At 45.4% G+C, this 14,782-nt stretch overlaps 1 protein-coding gene across 5 annotated transcripts in view; it reads left to right on the top strand.

Annotated features, from left to right (window-relative positions):
* Positions 1 to 14,782, top strand: part of AK7 (adenylate kinase 7) — a 101,688-nt gene that overhangs the window by 18,676 nt on the left and 68,230 nt on the right. For all 5 annotated transcript variants that reach the window (XM_055288249.2, XM_055288250.2, XM_055288247.2 and 2 more), the window contains one exon: positions 11,278 to 11,388. In XM_055288249.2, the coding sequence (XP_055144224.1) occupies positions 11,278 to 11,388 (111 nt within the window). The remainder of the gene's footprint in view (positions 1 to 11,277; positions 11,389 to 14,782) is intronic.

The following is a 14,782-nucleotide window of genomic DNA, read 5'->3' as shown; positions in this document are numbered from 1 at the left end:
CTACCTTTCCATTTCAGTGCCGAATCACAGTACACTCTTTTAAAAGGCAGTTAAATCAACCCGAGTAGTTGACTCAACTTGAAGTGATAACAATAGCAACGGTATGTTCAAGGTCACTGAGTCACCGGCTGCGAAATTGCCAGTGCTTCCTGGCTGACCACAATGATACGCCATTGATCCCAGATATGTTCTAATTTCAGAAATGTTAAATGTGAAAAAGTGCATGACATGGTCAATGGAATATATTATATATAACAAGGAGATATTTAGGGATTCATCACATTATTGCATCAAATGATGTGTATTTGTTTAATTGTCTTTCCTCTGGTGGACTGAGAACCCCCTGAGGGCAGGGACCACAGGTTTCATGCTCTTTCCTTGTAAAGTTTACTCACCTGCTTTGGATGCCATCACCTTAAGGAGCAGGTCATGGTCATTTTATTCCTGTTATAATCCCTTCCCTCAGAGTGTCCCACTAAGTGTTCACTATAAAACAATTATGAGTCAATGGACTGGCTGACCACTGTGCTAGCATCCTGACTGATTGTCCCAACCAAAGTAAGCAAAATAATGAATAAGTTCAATAATGGACTTCAGGAACAGCTGCGCCCAGAGGATTCAACAATGTCCTCAATGCTCACTGACTCTCTCTCTTTCTTTTATGGTTTCTTTTCTGCTCTGGGTAGACTTCACTCTCTAGTAAGCCTCCTACACTGAATGGACTAAGAATGGAGAAGAGATGGTTCCCCAAAGAAAACATGGGGCAGTGGCTCCTGTGTTAGCTCCTGTCCTTGTGGCTTGCCCTCATCCTCTCACTGTGGTTTTAATTTGCATTTCCCCAATGACAAATGATGGTTTTAAAAGATTTATCAAGGTATAGTCAATGTACTAAGCCAGGTGTAGTGGTGCCTGCCTATAATCCCAGCACTTTGGGAAGCCAAGGCAGGAGGACTGCTTGAGCTCAGGAGTTCAAGACCAGCCTGGGTAACAGGGTGAAACCACGTCTCTAAAAAAAATGCAAAAATTAACCAGGTGCGGTGGCAAACCTGTAGTTTCAGCTACTCAGGAGGCTGAGGTGGGAGGATTGCTTGAGCTGGGGAGGTCTAGCCTGCAGTGAGCTGAGATCACACCACTGCACTTCAGCCTGGGTGACAAAGTGAGATCCTGCCTCAAATAAATAAATAAATTTACTGTATTGTATACAGTGAAGTTAACCTTTTATAGTCCTGAGTTTCAACAATGCATGCAGTTGTATGACCACCACAACAATTAGGATACAGAACACTTTCATCACTTTCCAAAATTCTCTACCTCATGCCACACACAAAGTCAATTCCAGTTGGATTACATAACTAAAATTAAAAAGCAAAAACTTTAATTTTTCAAAAGAAAAATTAGGCCCAGCCCAGTGGCTCACGCCTATAATCCCAACACTTTGGAAGGCCAAGGCAGGTGGATCACTTGAGGTCAGGGGTTCGAGAGCAGCCTGGTCCACATGGTGAAACCCCATCTCTACCAAAAAATACAAAAATTAGCTGGGTATGGTGGTGTGCACCTGTCGTCCCAGTTACTCAGGAGGCTGAGGTGGGAGAATTGCTTGAACCTTGGAGGCAGAGGTTGCAGCGAGCAGAGATCGCACCACTGTACTCCAGCCTGGGCAACAGAGAGAGGCTCTGTCTCAAAAAAAAAAAAAAAGGAAAAATTATAGAATTTATGGAGGATTCCTCAAACAAGACCAAATACTGCTAAATATTTTTTAATTGACAAATCTGGCTGCAATAGGATTAATGAAGTAATAAACAATATTTGTGTTTGAGATTTGCTTCTAAATAATCCAGGAGGATGAGGAAGCCAGTGGGGGTATAGATATAACAAGACCGATTATGCAAAACAAACAAGTTTGTCCCCAACAAGTCTAATTGAAGGGGGCGTGGCAGAAGATGTGGCATCCGTTCGAAGTCAGAGTGAGCTGAGTAAGACTTTTGCTTGCAAGCAACAGAATCCAGCTTTCTTAATCAGAAAGAAGACGTGTTAGAAAGACATACACAATGTCTTACAAAACCCACGGCCAGAGATGCCACTGGGCGCCAAGGACTGGGAGCCATGGGGAGCTCGGTAAATTCTCCCACTCTCCTCTCTGCTTTTCTCTGCTTCTGACTCCTTGTCATCATCACAGGAAGTCTTTTTCGTTTTGTTTTTAGAGACAAAGTCTATAAAACAGAGACCTCCAAAGAAGGGTTTCCTCTGCCAGATTTACCAGGGTTGACTTTTGAAAGGAGAGTTCTAGTCATGGACTCTAAATCGTAATCCCTAGAAGATAGACTTGGGATGGGAAGAAGAAAGGTGAGCTGCAAGGACTCCTGGTACTTTCTTCCTTTCTTTTTCTTTTTTTTTTTTTTTTTTTGAGATGAAGTCTTACTCTGTCGTTCAGGCTGGAGTGCAATGGCGCAATCTCAGCTCACTGCAACCTCCGCCTCCCAGGTTCAAGCAATTCTCTTGCCTCAGCCTCCCGAGTAGCTGGGATTATAGGAGCCCACCACCACGCCCAGCTAATTTTTGTATTTTTAGTAGAGATGAGTTTTCACCATGTTGGTCAGGCTGGTCTCAAACTCCTGACCTCAGGTGATCCACCCGCCTCTGCCTCCCAAAGTGCTGGGGTTACAGACATGAGCCACTGCACCCAGCCGTGACTTCTGGTACTTTCTTAGCTCTCCCTTGGCCTTGCAGTACTTTTTTTTTTTTTTTTTTTTTTTTTGAGACAGTCTTGCTATGTCACCCAGGTTAAAGTGCAGTGGCATGATCTTGGCTCACTGCAGCCTCCAGCTCCCAGGTTCAAGTGATTCTCCTGCCTCAGCCTCCCAAGTAGCTGGGATTACAGGTGTGTGCCACCACTCCTGTCTAATTTTTTGTATTTTAAGTAGAGATGGGGTTTCCCCATGTTGGCCAGGCTGGTCTCAAACTCCCGACCTCAGGTGATCTGTGCACTTCAGCCTCCCAAAGTGCTGGGATTACAGGCGTAAGCCACTGACCCCAGCCACACAGGAAGTTTTAACAGCCAAGGAAACCGGTTCTAAGTAAAGAAAGAGTCACTAACATAATAGGTTGGAAAAAAATCATTGTCAGCTGATGACTTATAAAAGATAAGCTTTGTCACTATGAAAAATGTCCCAACAGCAGCCCTTCTGAGCACCCCCAATACACAAATTGTATTCTCTAAGTCTGTTTTCCAGTAGAAGTAACTCCAGGACTTGGAGTTGGGAGGGAGTTGATTCTGTGTCTTGGGCCAGTGAAAACTGGGATAGGCTGGAACCTATTGTTGATGCTACAGAGCTGAGATCTTTTCAGAGATGTCCTGAGTAGGACTGAGAGGACAGACAGGGCCCCCACCAGCCACGCTGTGAGAAGGCGAGCATCGCGAAAGTGATTCTGTCTGTTGGGTGTTTCCCACCTGCGCCTCCAGAGCCACTCTCTGCTCTTCTCCACCCTGCTCCAAACTTGTAGTCTAGATCAGCGAGCAACCTTGTCCTCTGCTCCCAACTGGGTTTGGCCACTGGGGCTCACTGGTGAGAGGATTGGGGGAATTGAGATGAATGAGGTCAGATCACTTATTCCCCTAGCTCCCTTCTGCAGAGTTGCTGTGGGTAGGCTGAGTCTCTGAACCCAAGCCACTGCACCTGCCAGGCAACCCCCTATCCCTGGGCTCTAATCGTTGCCTGCCCACTCAACACGTTTGGATTTAGGAGTAGTACAGAGCACCTGTTCCTGGCTCCAGGTGACGTGGTTTCCCTACACCCTGCCCACATCTTCGTAAATAGTCCTGTTATTAAACTCTCCTGAAACTACCCAACGTTGAATATGCTGTTTCTTTCCCATGAGGATCCTGACTAATACATTATGCTTAATTGAAATCAGTTGAGTATGTGAAAAGCCATGACTCCATAATGTAACTCAGAAAAATAAATGTTAGATTGTTGTAGATGCTGCTGGCTTCCTGTCATGAAGCCACCCCACTGTCTTCCTTGCCAGCAGAGCCATGACTTGTTAAGTTCAAGTGTCCACACTGCCCATGAAATCTAGAGAAGGGAGATTCTATCCCCATTCCAGGGGAAAATCCTGATTGATCCAAACTAGCCATGATGGTTCCATTCTTCTTGCCGATGATTGGCTAAGGGGTGGGCATGCAATCCAATTTTGGGATGTGGGATGTAACAAACCTACCCCCCAAAATGTAGAGTGGCTTACACTTGGAGGAAGTTTATATCTTGCTCAGGTAAAATGTAAAACAGGTGTTCCCAATGAGCAAGTCAGTCTTCTCCCAACTCTGATTCAAGATCCAGGCTTCTTCCGTTGGATGGCTCCAACACCTTCCAGAATTACCTCTGGGGCTGTCGTGCACACCTGCATCAGGCCTGTGGAGGGGAGAGAAACACAAAAGATTATGCACGGGAAGCTTTACAAACCAGGCTTGGAAGAGATGCTCATCACTTCTGCAAATTTCTTTGACTAAAACTCAGCATATAGCTGGGGAGCCCGGAATATGTAGTCTAACTGCATCCAGGAAATCAGTCTGGTTTAGTCTCTGGCACAGAGGAAAGATGGCCAGGACACTCCCAGGAAGGGCTCGTCCCTCATTAGGAGAGAATTCAAGGAAGACACAGGCTTTCTTTCTCTGCGGATGTTGTTATGTCTGGACGTGAAGCTTGGACTGCTGCTACTAGTCTTGCTGTGATCCTGAAAAGGAAGGCCACACACAGGAGGCGGAGCTCAGAAGGCATCAGAACAGCAGAGCCAGTTTCCAGTGCAGGGTCTGGGGAAGGTGTGGTAGGTGTTATGTCCGGCCACAAAGGTGGCAAGAAAAAGTCCCTAAAACAGCCCAAGAAATAGGCCAAGAAGATGGATGGAGGATGAAGAAGATAAGACTTTCTTTCTCTTTTCCTTTCTTCCTTTTTTTTTTTTTTTTTTTTCTTTTTTTTGCATGTGGCCCAGGCTGGAGTGCGTGGTGCAACCTCGGCTCAGCTCACTGCAACCTCCACCTCCTGTGCTCAATTGATTCTCTGGCCTTAGCCTCCTGATTAGCTGGGACTACAGGCACCTGCCGCCATGCCCAGCTAATTTTTAAAATGTTTTTGCAGTGACAGGGTTTTGCCGTGTTGCCCAGGCTGGTCTCAAATTTCTGGGCTCAATTAACCCACCTGCCTTGGCCTCCTAAAGTACTGGGATTGCAGGTGTGAACGACCAAACATGGCTGAAGATAAGGCCTTCAAGCAGAAACAAAAAGAGGAGCAGAGGAAATTTGAGGGGCTAAAAGCAAAGGCCATGGGGAAGGGACCCCTCGCCACAGGTGGAATTAAGAAATCTGGCAATTGGCTGGGCATGGTGGCTCACACCTGTAACCCCAGCACATTGGGAGGCTAAGGTGGGAGGATCACTTGAGCCCAGGAGTTCAAGACCAGCCTGAGCAACACAGCAAGACACCATCTCCAAAAATAATAATAATAATAATACTATTTTGAAAAGAAAAGAAAAAGGAAATCTGGCAAGCAGTAAGCTGTTCCTTGTGCCTGAGGCGATGGTGACCCCTGATTCCGTGTGTATCCGAACATCTGGATTCTCTGCATCACATCTTTTGCCACCTATAGCTGGAATGAAGTGTTGTCTTGGAGTCTACTGTACATTTAAAAATAAACTTTTGGAAAAAAGAAAAACAAAGAAAAAGAACAGCAGAGGCAGGCCAGCCCATGGTGCCTGGAGCCACCCTACTTAGGAACACTACTTATGGGAGATGATTTTGCCAGTGTGTAGGTCTTTTTGAGTTTGGTTTTCTGTCGCTGGTAGCAAAAAGCATCCAAATGGATAAAAACTGCACAAAAATCAGTTTTGTTACAAATGAAGGGTAAATAGGCAGGGCGCGGTGGCTCACGCTTGTAATCCCAGCACTTTGGGAGGCCGAGGTGGGCGGATCACGAGGTCAGGAGATCGAGACCATGGTGAAACCCTGTCTCTACTAAAAATACAAAAAATTAGCCGGGCGTGGTGGCGGGCGCCTGTAGTCCCAGCTACTCGGAGAGGCTGAGGCAGGAGAATGGCGTGAACCCGGGAGGTGGAGCTTGCAGTGAGCTGAGATTGAGCCACTGCACTCCAGCCTGGGTGAAAAAGCAAGACTCCATCTCAAAAAAAAAAAAACAAAAAACAAATGAAGGGTAAATATTAATTTATTATCAATTACTTTTAATACATTAATTAAATTAAATAATTTTAATACATTGATTAATCAAATTAATTAATTTAATAAATTAAATAATTAATGTATCAATTTTAATAATAGGACAATCTTAATATATATTGCGGTTGGTTTTTCCCTTAGAACCTGTTTGTTTTTAAAGTCTAGCTATGTACTTGTTTCTGTATGTGTGAGTAAAGAGACATAACCCAGAGGTGACCCTGATTCAGCCAAATACTCCAGAACAAGGGCCGACGGGCTCTGATTATCACACATAATAACCAGTTAGGAACAGAGTCCACCAAGTGATCCACGTGGGCAATCAAACACAATGACCAATTAAAAAGAGAATCCAGGCCGGGCACAGTGGCTGATGCCTGTAATCCTAGCACGTTGGGAAGCCGAGGCAGGTGGATTACGTGAGGCCAGGAGTTCAAGACTAGCCTGGCCAACATGGCGAAACCCCATCTTTACTAAAAATACAAAAAAAATTAGCTGGGTGTGGTGGTGCATGCCTTTAATCCCAAATTCTCAGGAGGCTGAGGCAGGAGAATTGCTTGAAGACAGGAGGTGGAAGTTGCAGTGAGCTGGGATTGCGCCACTGCACTCCAGCCTGGAGACAGAGTGAGACTCTGTCTCAAAAAGAAAAAAGAAAGAAAGAGAATCCAACAGAGTGTTAGAGTGTTACAATAAAACAGATTCGCCCATTGGTCTAATAAAGGGCAGGGGAGATTATAGACTGTGTTCTTTACCTCCTAGAAAGAGGAAGCCTCTAAATGAGCTTAGTAATTATAACAAGATAGTAGTAAGGCAGGCTGAGTTTCCAGAAATGCTGACAGCCATCCATATATAATGTAACAATGAAAGGATCACGGCTGTAACCCCTGCTAAAGGAAAGGTCAACCACTTACCCTTTACTGGAAAGGCAAATGATGCAAACAGTTGGGCGGAACTAAAACCCATATTAAAAGTTCGGGTTCAAAATACACTTTATTTGTTGTGTTTGTAACAAGTGAAATTTAAGGACTAAAGGGAACACAGCCTAGCAACTGGTCGCAAAGGTGCATCATACATAAACAGATCTCTGTCCCAACCAGGAATTGAGGAATGAAAGCCCAAAACCTGCGACCCCCTCTGATTGGAATTTATGGGCTCCAGTGCCACTGGCCAGAGAGAGATTGATCTTCCTTTTCTCTCAGTCACATTCTCAAAATGTCAGGGAAGAGATTGGCCATCCAACCTATGGTTCTCTTGTGGTTCACCTCATGGAATGTGACCATTTCCCTGGCAGCCGTTGAAGACAAAGGGTAGGGCAAATCCAGAAGAGGGGTGTTGGGCCAGTCACAGGGCACAAAGAGGGTGGGTTAGGTGACCTGGCCCAACATGCCATGTGAGCCAGGGCTACAGAGGGGCCAGGACTCAATTCATCCTGAAGGCAAAGCTGACTACACTGTTTCCAGACTGGAGCTGGCAAGTGAAAATACAGGACACCCAGTTAGATCTGAATTTCAGATAGACAGTGAATAATTGTTTAGCATACCTATACCCTGTGCAATATTGAAGACATGCTTGTACTAAAAATTTAGTCATTTGTTTATCTGAAATTCAAATTTAGCTGGGTGTCCTGTGTTTTACCTGGCAACCCTATGTGTAGGCCACTAGACCTGTTTACGAGGACAGTTAATTGTGCAATATGTATTCACTAGGTATCTACTGTGTACACAGAATTGAAGTGGATCTTCCCCTCAACAACTCATTCTCCCAGCTTTCTCCCAAGGACATCTTCTGGCATCTCAGTTGCTCTAGCCTCACTCCCCTCCTCCCACCAGTCAACTCATTGGTAAATTCTGTTCATTCATCATCCTAAATGTATCATAAACACATTTTGTTCTCTTTGAATCTATGGCAACTTTCTAGCCAGCCTCAGCCTTTAGCTTCTTGGACTACTCAAGTGGTTGCGCAGCTGGGGCCTGCCTTTGCGCCCTCCAATCCATCCTCCATAGCACCGCCTCAGCCATTTTGTTGAAATGTCATTCACAACTCTGATATATCAATAAAAAACATGTATCAGAATATCATAGGTACCTCCAGAATCTGTACAAGGGTGATATATCGAGTTAAAAATGCATGTATCAATCAATAGCAAACCAGGTGGCTAAAAGAAATAAATACATGTATTGGAATATTACATATACCCCAAATATATGCACTATGATGTATTAAAATATGTATCAAAATATTAAATATTAAATTCAGATCATGTTGCAGTCCTGCTTTAAAAGCGAAAAACCCAACTGGGCTTAGTAGCTCAAGCCTGTAATTCCAGCAGTTTGGGAGGCCAAGCCAGGAGGATTGCTTGAGACCAGGAGTTTGAGACCAGTCTGGGCATCACAATGAGACCCTGCCTCTACACACAAAAAATTTTTTTTATTAGCCTGGCATGGTGGCAAGTGCCTGTAGTCCCAGCTACTCAGGAGTCTAGATGGACTCAGCTGTTCCCAGGAGGTTGAGGCTGCAGTAAGTTGTGATTGTGCCACTGCGCCCCACCCTGGGCAACAGAGTGAGACCTTGGGACAGAGTGAGACCTTGTCTAAAAAAAAAAAAAGCTTAAAACCCTTCCATAGCCTTTTGTTGCTATTGGAATGAATCTAAACTCCACAGCATGGCTCAGAAACCCTGATAATCTGGCTATCACCTACCGCATCCCCTACCAATTCCCAGCTTGGCTCCAGTCATTTTCCCAGGAGCAATCGTACTCTTACCTCAGTAGGGTTTTTTTTCTTTTTCTTTTTTTTTTAAAAGAATTTTTTGCTTTGCCACCCAGTCTGGAGTGCAGTTGTGCAATCTCGGCTCACTGCAACCTCAGCCTCCCAGGTTCAAGCGATTCTCCTGCCTCAGCCTCCCAAGTAGCTGGGATTACAGGCACCTGCCACCACGCCCAGCTAATTTATGTATGTTTAGTAGAGACAGGGTTTCATCATGTTGTTCAGGCTGGTCTTGAACTCCTGGCCTCAAGTGATCCATGCACCTCAGCCTCCCAAAGTGCTGGGATTACAGGCGTGAGCCACCTCGCCTAGCCTCAGTAGGGTTTTCATTGTGTGTTTCTCCTGCCTCTTCAGCTGTTTCCTTGTAAGCTCTGGGCTTAAAAGCTTTAGATTGGTTATTTAACTTAGACCAATGTGTTGTGATTGAAAGGTTCCATATTGAACACCATATTTTTAAAACCCTGAAACCCTGCTCCAGCACGGATCTCTGAATTTGGAAGGATTTTTGCCAAATCACACTGTTGCATGGCTCTCAATTATTTCTTCTGATTCCAGTAGGTTTTAATGTAGTTATTTTGGTTGCATCCCTCTATGGGACTGCACAGGATGTGGGGATGTGGAGAGACTGAATATGAGGCACAGGTCAGTGAACTGTCAAGAAATATTTTTTTAATTCCTCATTCCCAGGACATACTTAATCTTAGCCAGTGAAACCAATTTTTAAAGCCAGAGTCAGCGACCTGCACCTGCAATGTCCTTTTTAACATGTTATTTATTTTGGGGAGGGCCCATGTGGCTAAGAAAAAAAAGAAAAAAAAGTTTAGGTTAAAAAAATAAAACTACAAGCTGGGGCGAGTTGCCTTATGCCTGTAATGCCACCATTCTGCGAGGCCAAGGAGGGAGGATTGCTTAAAGCCAGGAGGTGGAGACCAGCCTGGGTAACAATCAGAGACTCTGTTTCTACAAAAAAATAAAATAAATGAGCTGGGCGCGGAGGTGTGTGCCTATATAATCCCAGCTACTTGGGAGGCTAAGGCAGGAGGATCACTTGAATCCAGGATTTCAAGGCTGCAGTAAGCTATGATCAGGCCACTGCACTCCAGCCTGGGCAAGAGAGCAAGGCCCTGTCTCTACCAAAAAAAAAAAAATTATATTTAATATTAATACCTTTATGGAATCTCAGTGGCAACTTGCTACCACCTCTGCAAAAGACTTTTAGGTTTTAATTTTGTTTAGATTAAATTTAAATTATAAAATTTGTCTCCTAAAGCATTTTTTTTTTTTTTTTTTTTTTGAGACAAAGTCTTGCTCTTGTCCCCCAGGCTGGAGTGCAATGGCACGATTTCAGCTCACTGCAACATCCGCCTCCTGTGTTCAAGCAATTCTCCTGCCTCAGCCTCCTGAGTAGCTGGGATTACAGGTGCCTGCCACCACACCTGGCTAATTTTTGTGTTTTTAATAGAGACGGGGTTTCATCATGTTAGCCAGGCTGGTCTCGTGCCTGCCACCATGACTGGCTAATTTTCATATTTTTAGTAGAGACAGGGTTTCATCATGTTAGCCAGGCTGGTCTCGAACTCCAGACATCAGGTAATCCGCCCACCTTGGCCTCCCAAAGTGCTGGGATTACAGGTGCGAGCCACCGCACCCGGCCTCCTAAAGCATTTTTATGAAGAGTAAATCACTATTCAAATAAGTGGTATGGTTGGGTGTGGTGGCTCACGCCTGTAATCCCAGCACTTTAGGAGGCTGAGGTGGGTGGATCACCTGAGGTCAGGAGTTCCATACCAGTCTGGTCAACATGGCAAAAACCCGTCTCTACTAAAAATACAAAAATTAGCCAGGTGTGGTGGCACGCACCTGTAATCTCAGCTACTAGGGAGGCTGAGGCAAGGGAAGCACTTGAACCTGGGAGGTGGAGGTTGCAGTGAGCCAGGATCGTGCCATTGTACTCCATCCAGTCAAGGAGGATACTACTATCATCCTCATCAACAGAAAAAGACTCCATCTCAAATAAAGTAAAAATAAAATAAAACAAGCAGTATGGCCAGACTCGGTGGTGCATGCCTATAATCCCAGCACTTTGGAAGGCCAAGGCAGGAGGATTGCTTGAGCCCAAGAGGTCGAGACCAGCCTGGGCAACACAGTGAGACCCTGTCTCAAAGATAAAAAAATACATCAAGCGGTAGTTTTAAGCTTTATTTGAGCTTAAAGGAACATATCTTTAGCCTTAGAAGTCATACATGTCTCTAATTCACCAAGTCTGTACCTTTTCTTTCTTTTTTATAATAGGAGGATTCTGAGGTTCCCTTCACTGAAGAAGATTATCGAAGAAGAAAGTCTCATCCTAATTTTCTGGACCACATAAATGCTGAAAAAATGGTTCTCAAATCTGGAAGAAAGGTAAGTCTGGCATAGTGGAACATGGACATCTTCTGAAGTCTTTAAACATCTCTTTGTTTAGTTTCCTGAGACTTACATCACAGATGTCTGAGCTTTAGGCTTACCCCAGGATACACTGTCTTTAGGAGTCCTGGCCCAGCACATTGGGTTGAAAGCCCTGCATCACCACCCAGTCGAGCTTGAGCCATCACCCACAAAGGGGTCTGTGTGCCTGAAAAGCTGTTTGGCCCAAAAGAGGCAAATAACTCAGAGTTGTAATGGGGAACAGGGGAACCACATTTTCCCTGTTCCCAGAATCTATCTCATTGGTTTCTTAAAACAACTCTGAAAAGTGACTATTAACCTTCTTTTATGAATAAGGAGATGGGAGCTTCCAGAGGTTAAATAATTTGTCCAAGGTCACATAACTAGGATTTACTGAGCACTGTCCTGAGCACATCTCAGCCTTGACTCATCTACTCCTACTAACAAGGCTGTTATCTATGCACATTGTTGTCCTCAGCACATTTCCTGGCGTGGAGCTGAGATTCAGACTGAGAGCCATCAGCCACCAAAGCCTGCTGGGTTTGCTTTTTTCCTTTGGAATCCAAAACCCCATCATTCAATAGAATTTATCTTGACACATCCTTGGTCACTCACTGGTCATTAAGACATTCCTGTAGCTGTTTTTGTTTTTTTGAGACGGATTCTCACTCTGTCGCCCAGGCTGGAGTGCAGTGGTGTGATCTCGGCTCACTGCAACCTCTGCCTCCCGGGTTCAAATCATTCTCCTGCCTCAGCCTTCCGAGTAGCTGGGACCACAGGCACGTGCTGCCACGCTCAGTTAATTTTTTGTATTTTTAGTGGAGATGGATTTTCACCATGTTAGCCAGGATGGTCTCAATCTCCTGAACTCGTGATCCATCCGCCTTGGCCTCCCAAAGTGTTGGGATTACAGGTGTGAGCCACTGTGCCCGGCCCCTTCTGTTGCAGCTATTACGGGATCTGGCCAGCAGCCCGCAATGCAACAGGACTCTCTCTTTGTTCCCAGGTGGATTGGCAGATTGAGAAATAATAGACACACACAAGATGGTGAAAGCTGGGTCCAGGGGGGTCACCGCCTTCTGGTCCCACAGTGCCAACAATGCACTGGATATACCAGCATTTATTATTAAGTTTATTGAGGGCAGGGGTAGGTTAGTGAGGGATTTAGGGTCATTTGATTATGAGGTGAGATGGTCACATGGGGATGAAGTAATTCTTTAACATAACATCTGTATGCAGAAGTACAGTATACAGGGATAAGAATTTACAATATAGTGTGTGCATTGGTAATTTCTAACAGAGCCTTAAAACAGAAACACAAGTCTTTCCATAACCTATGATTAGCAAGATATTAATCAGCAGTAACAGTTGCGGCCAAAGCTGGTTACAAACAATCTATAGAAACAGGACGTGAAGCTAGACAACCGGTTAGACCAGAAATTCTCAGAAGGGAGCATGCCTTAACCCTAAAGAGGCCTAGAAGAGCCGTGGCAACATGAGGGCGTTTATAGCCCTATCTTATCCATATGGACAGGCACCCCTTCATGCATCCGTTTATAGGCTCTCCACAAGGGTCGCATTCCATTCCCAGAGCTATGAACATCTGCTTTTCTGGGATAGGAATCTTGGTGATGTTAAACCTTCCTGACTGCACGTCCATTCATAGGCTCTCTGCAGGGGGAAGCACATCACGTGCTGGTGGCTCATTCTGGCAGTCCAACCTGGCATTGTCTTTACACAATCCTGCATGCAATTTTGTATTTACAATAGTCAGGAGCATTTCATCTTTTATTTCATAGCAATAGTTTCAGGGAGTCTCCCTACAGCAGCAAAATTCATCATTTTGACACATCCATTATAAAATTATTTTATTTCTCTTGCCTTTCTTCAGAACAGATGATGGGAATGCCCTGACAATGAATAAGCAGTGACAGCTGAAAAATTATGATGATGATGATTTTTCATTCAGGGTTTTTATTTTTATTCAACTATAAGCAAACAGCAGAATTAACACAACATTCAGCAACTCCAGACCAGTTTTTCTTACCCCCATGAAGAGCAATCAATTTAACAGACACAGATGTAGGGATTCCTGATAAGCTGTCAGCTAGCACTGCTGCCCATCTACAGGGCCATGCCCCAGAAACAGCAAAGCCACTCTCCCTACTCCTTTTTCCAGGATTGCTCTTTCAACGGACCAGAGTGAGATACCGACGCCTATTAAGGCATCTGAGAGGCCCGTGTTGGGGCTGAGCCTCAGTACCAGCCTCTGGTTGTCTAGCAACGGTGCCATAAAAACACACTGCTACAGTTCTGGTCTCAGGATCACAAAGGCAGAGGCAACCAATCCTTATTTATTTATTTTTAACCTCCCTTAAAGATTCTTTGATGCTTTGCTCTATTACTGTAGACCTGGTCTATTTCTGCCAAATTTTTTCTTTAAATTCTGGGTTGCTATTTTCATATTAACAATTTGATGACCTCATCACAATACCAAAATATCCCCCAAAATGAAGTTCAAATTTGATCAAAATATAAACCAGAGTGAGTGACTAGAATGATAAAGGCCAGGCAGCAGGAAAAGTCACCCTAAGCCACCATCTCAGTGCTCAGGTCTTGTCTGTCCAAAGGGGAGCAGGAAGAGGAGAAAGCTATGGAACATGCAGCACTGAACTGGAGAACACAACTCGGGGCCTCCAGGACGGTTCAGGTCGCCAAGCTGCCCCCTACTTCCCAGACAGCTGCTTGTACAGTTTGGGCACATAGTCGTCCCACTCGGCGTGGTAACACGTGCCGGCCACCGGGACCCCGAGTGCCTACTTTTTACAGAGGGACGCCACCTTGAATTTGCCACGGTGGTCTCCAGAGCGGTTGCTGAGGATGGGCTCGTCACACTTCAGCGGCCTGTGCCCTTGGGAGGCCCCGAGTCCACATAATCCAGAGAGGACTGTGCCACTGCTGATGTCACTGCCCTTCATGTGGACCACCAGGAAATGATGCCATTCCCTCCCTGTATTGGGGATCCTTCCTGCTGGGAGCATCCAGGTCTGTCAAGACCCAGGTGTAGAGTTTCCCTAAATCAGGACCATCCCACGAAATGCTGGTGGGTCTGTTCTTCACCTGGGTGGGGTCGGCACTGTGCCTCGCTCGTCCACCGCCGCCCCGTGCAGGTGACATGCAGCGGGTGCTGCGGCTGCTCGTCCACTTCCTGAAGGCTCCAGGGCCCGGACCGCTGTCTGAGGTTCACCCGCGTGGTGGGGCCGAGCGGAGCGCGCAGCCGGGAGTGCCGCGAGAGGCCAGGCGCAGGCGGCAGCGGCGACACGGGGGTCTCCGCCAGCTGAAAAATCACGGAGGGCTTACTTACTGTGTT

The sequence above is a fragment of the Symphalangus syndactylus genome, chromosome 8 (assembly GCF_028878055.3).
Source record: "Symphalangus syndactylus isolate Jambi chromosome 8, NHGRI_mSymSyn1-v2.1_pri, whole genome shotgun sequence".
Taxonomy (NCBI): Eukaryota; Metazoa; Chordata; class Mammalia; order Primates; family Hylobatidae; genus Symphalangus; species Symphalangus syndactylus.
This window is presented reverse-complemented; position numbering and strand designations above follow the sequence as displayed.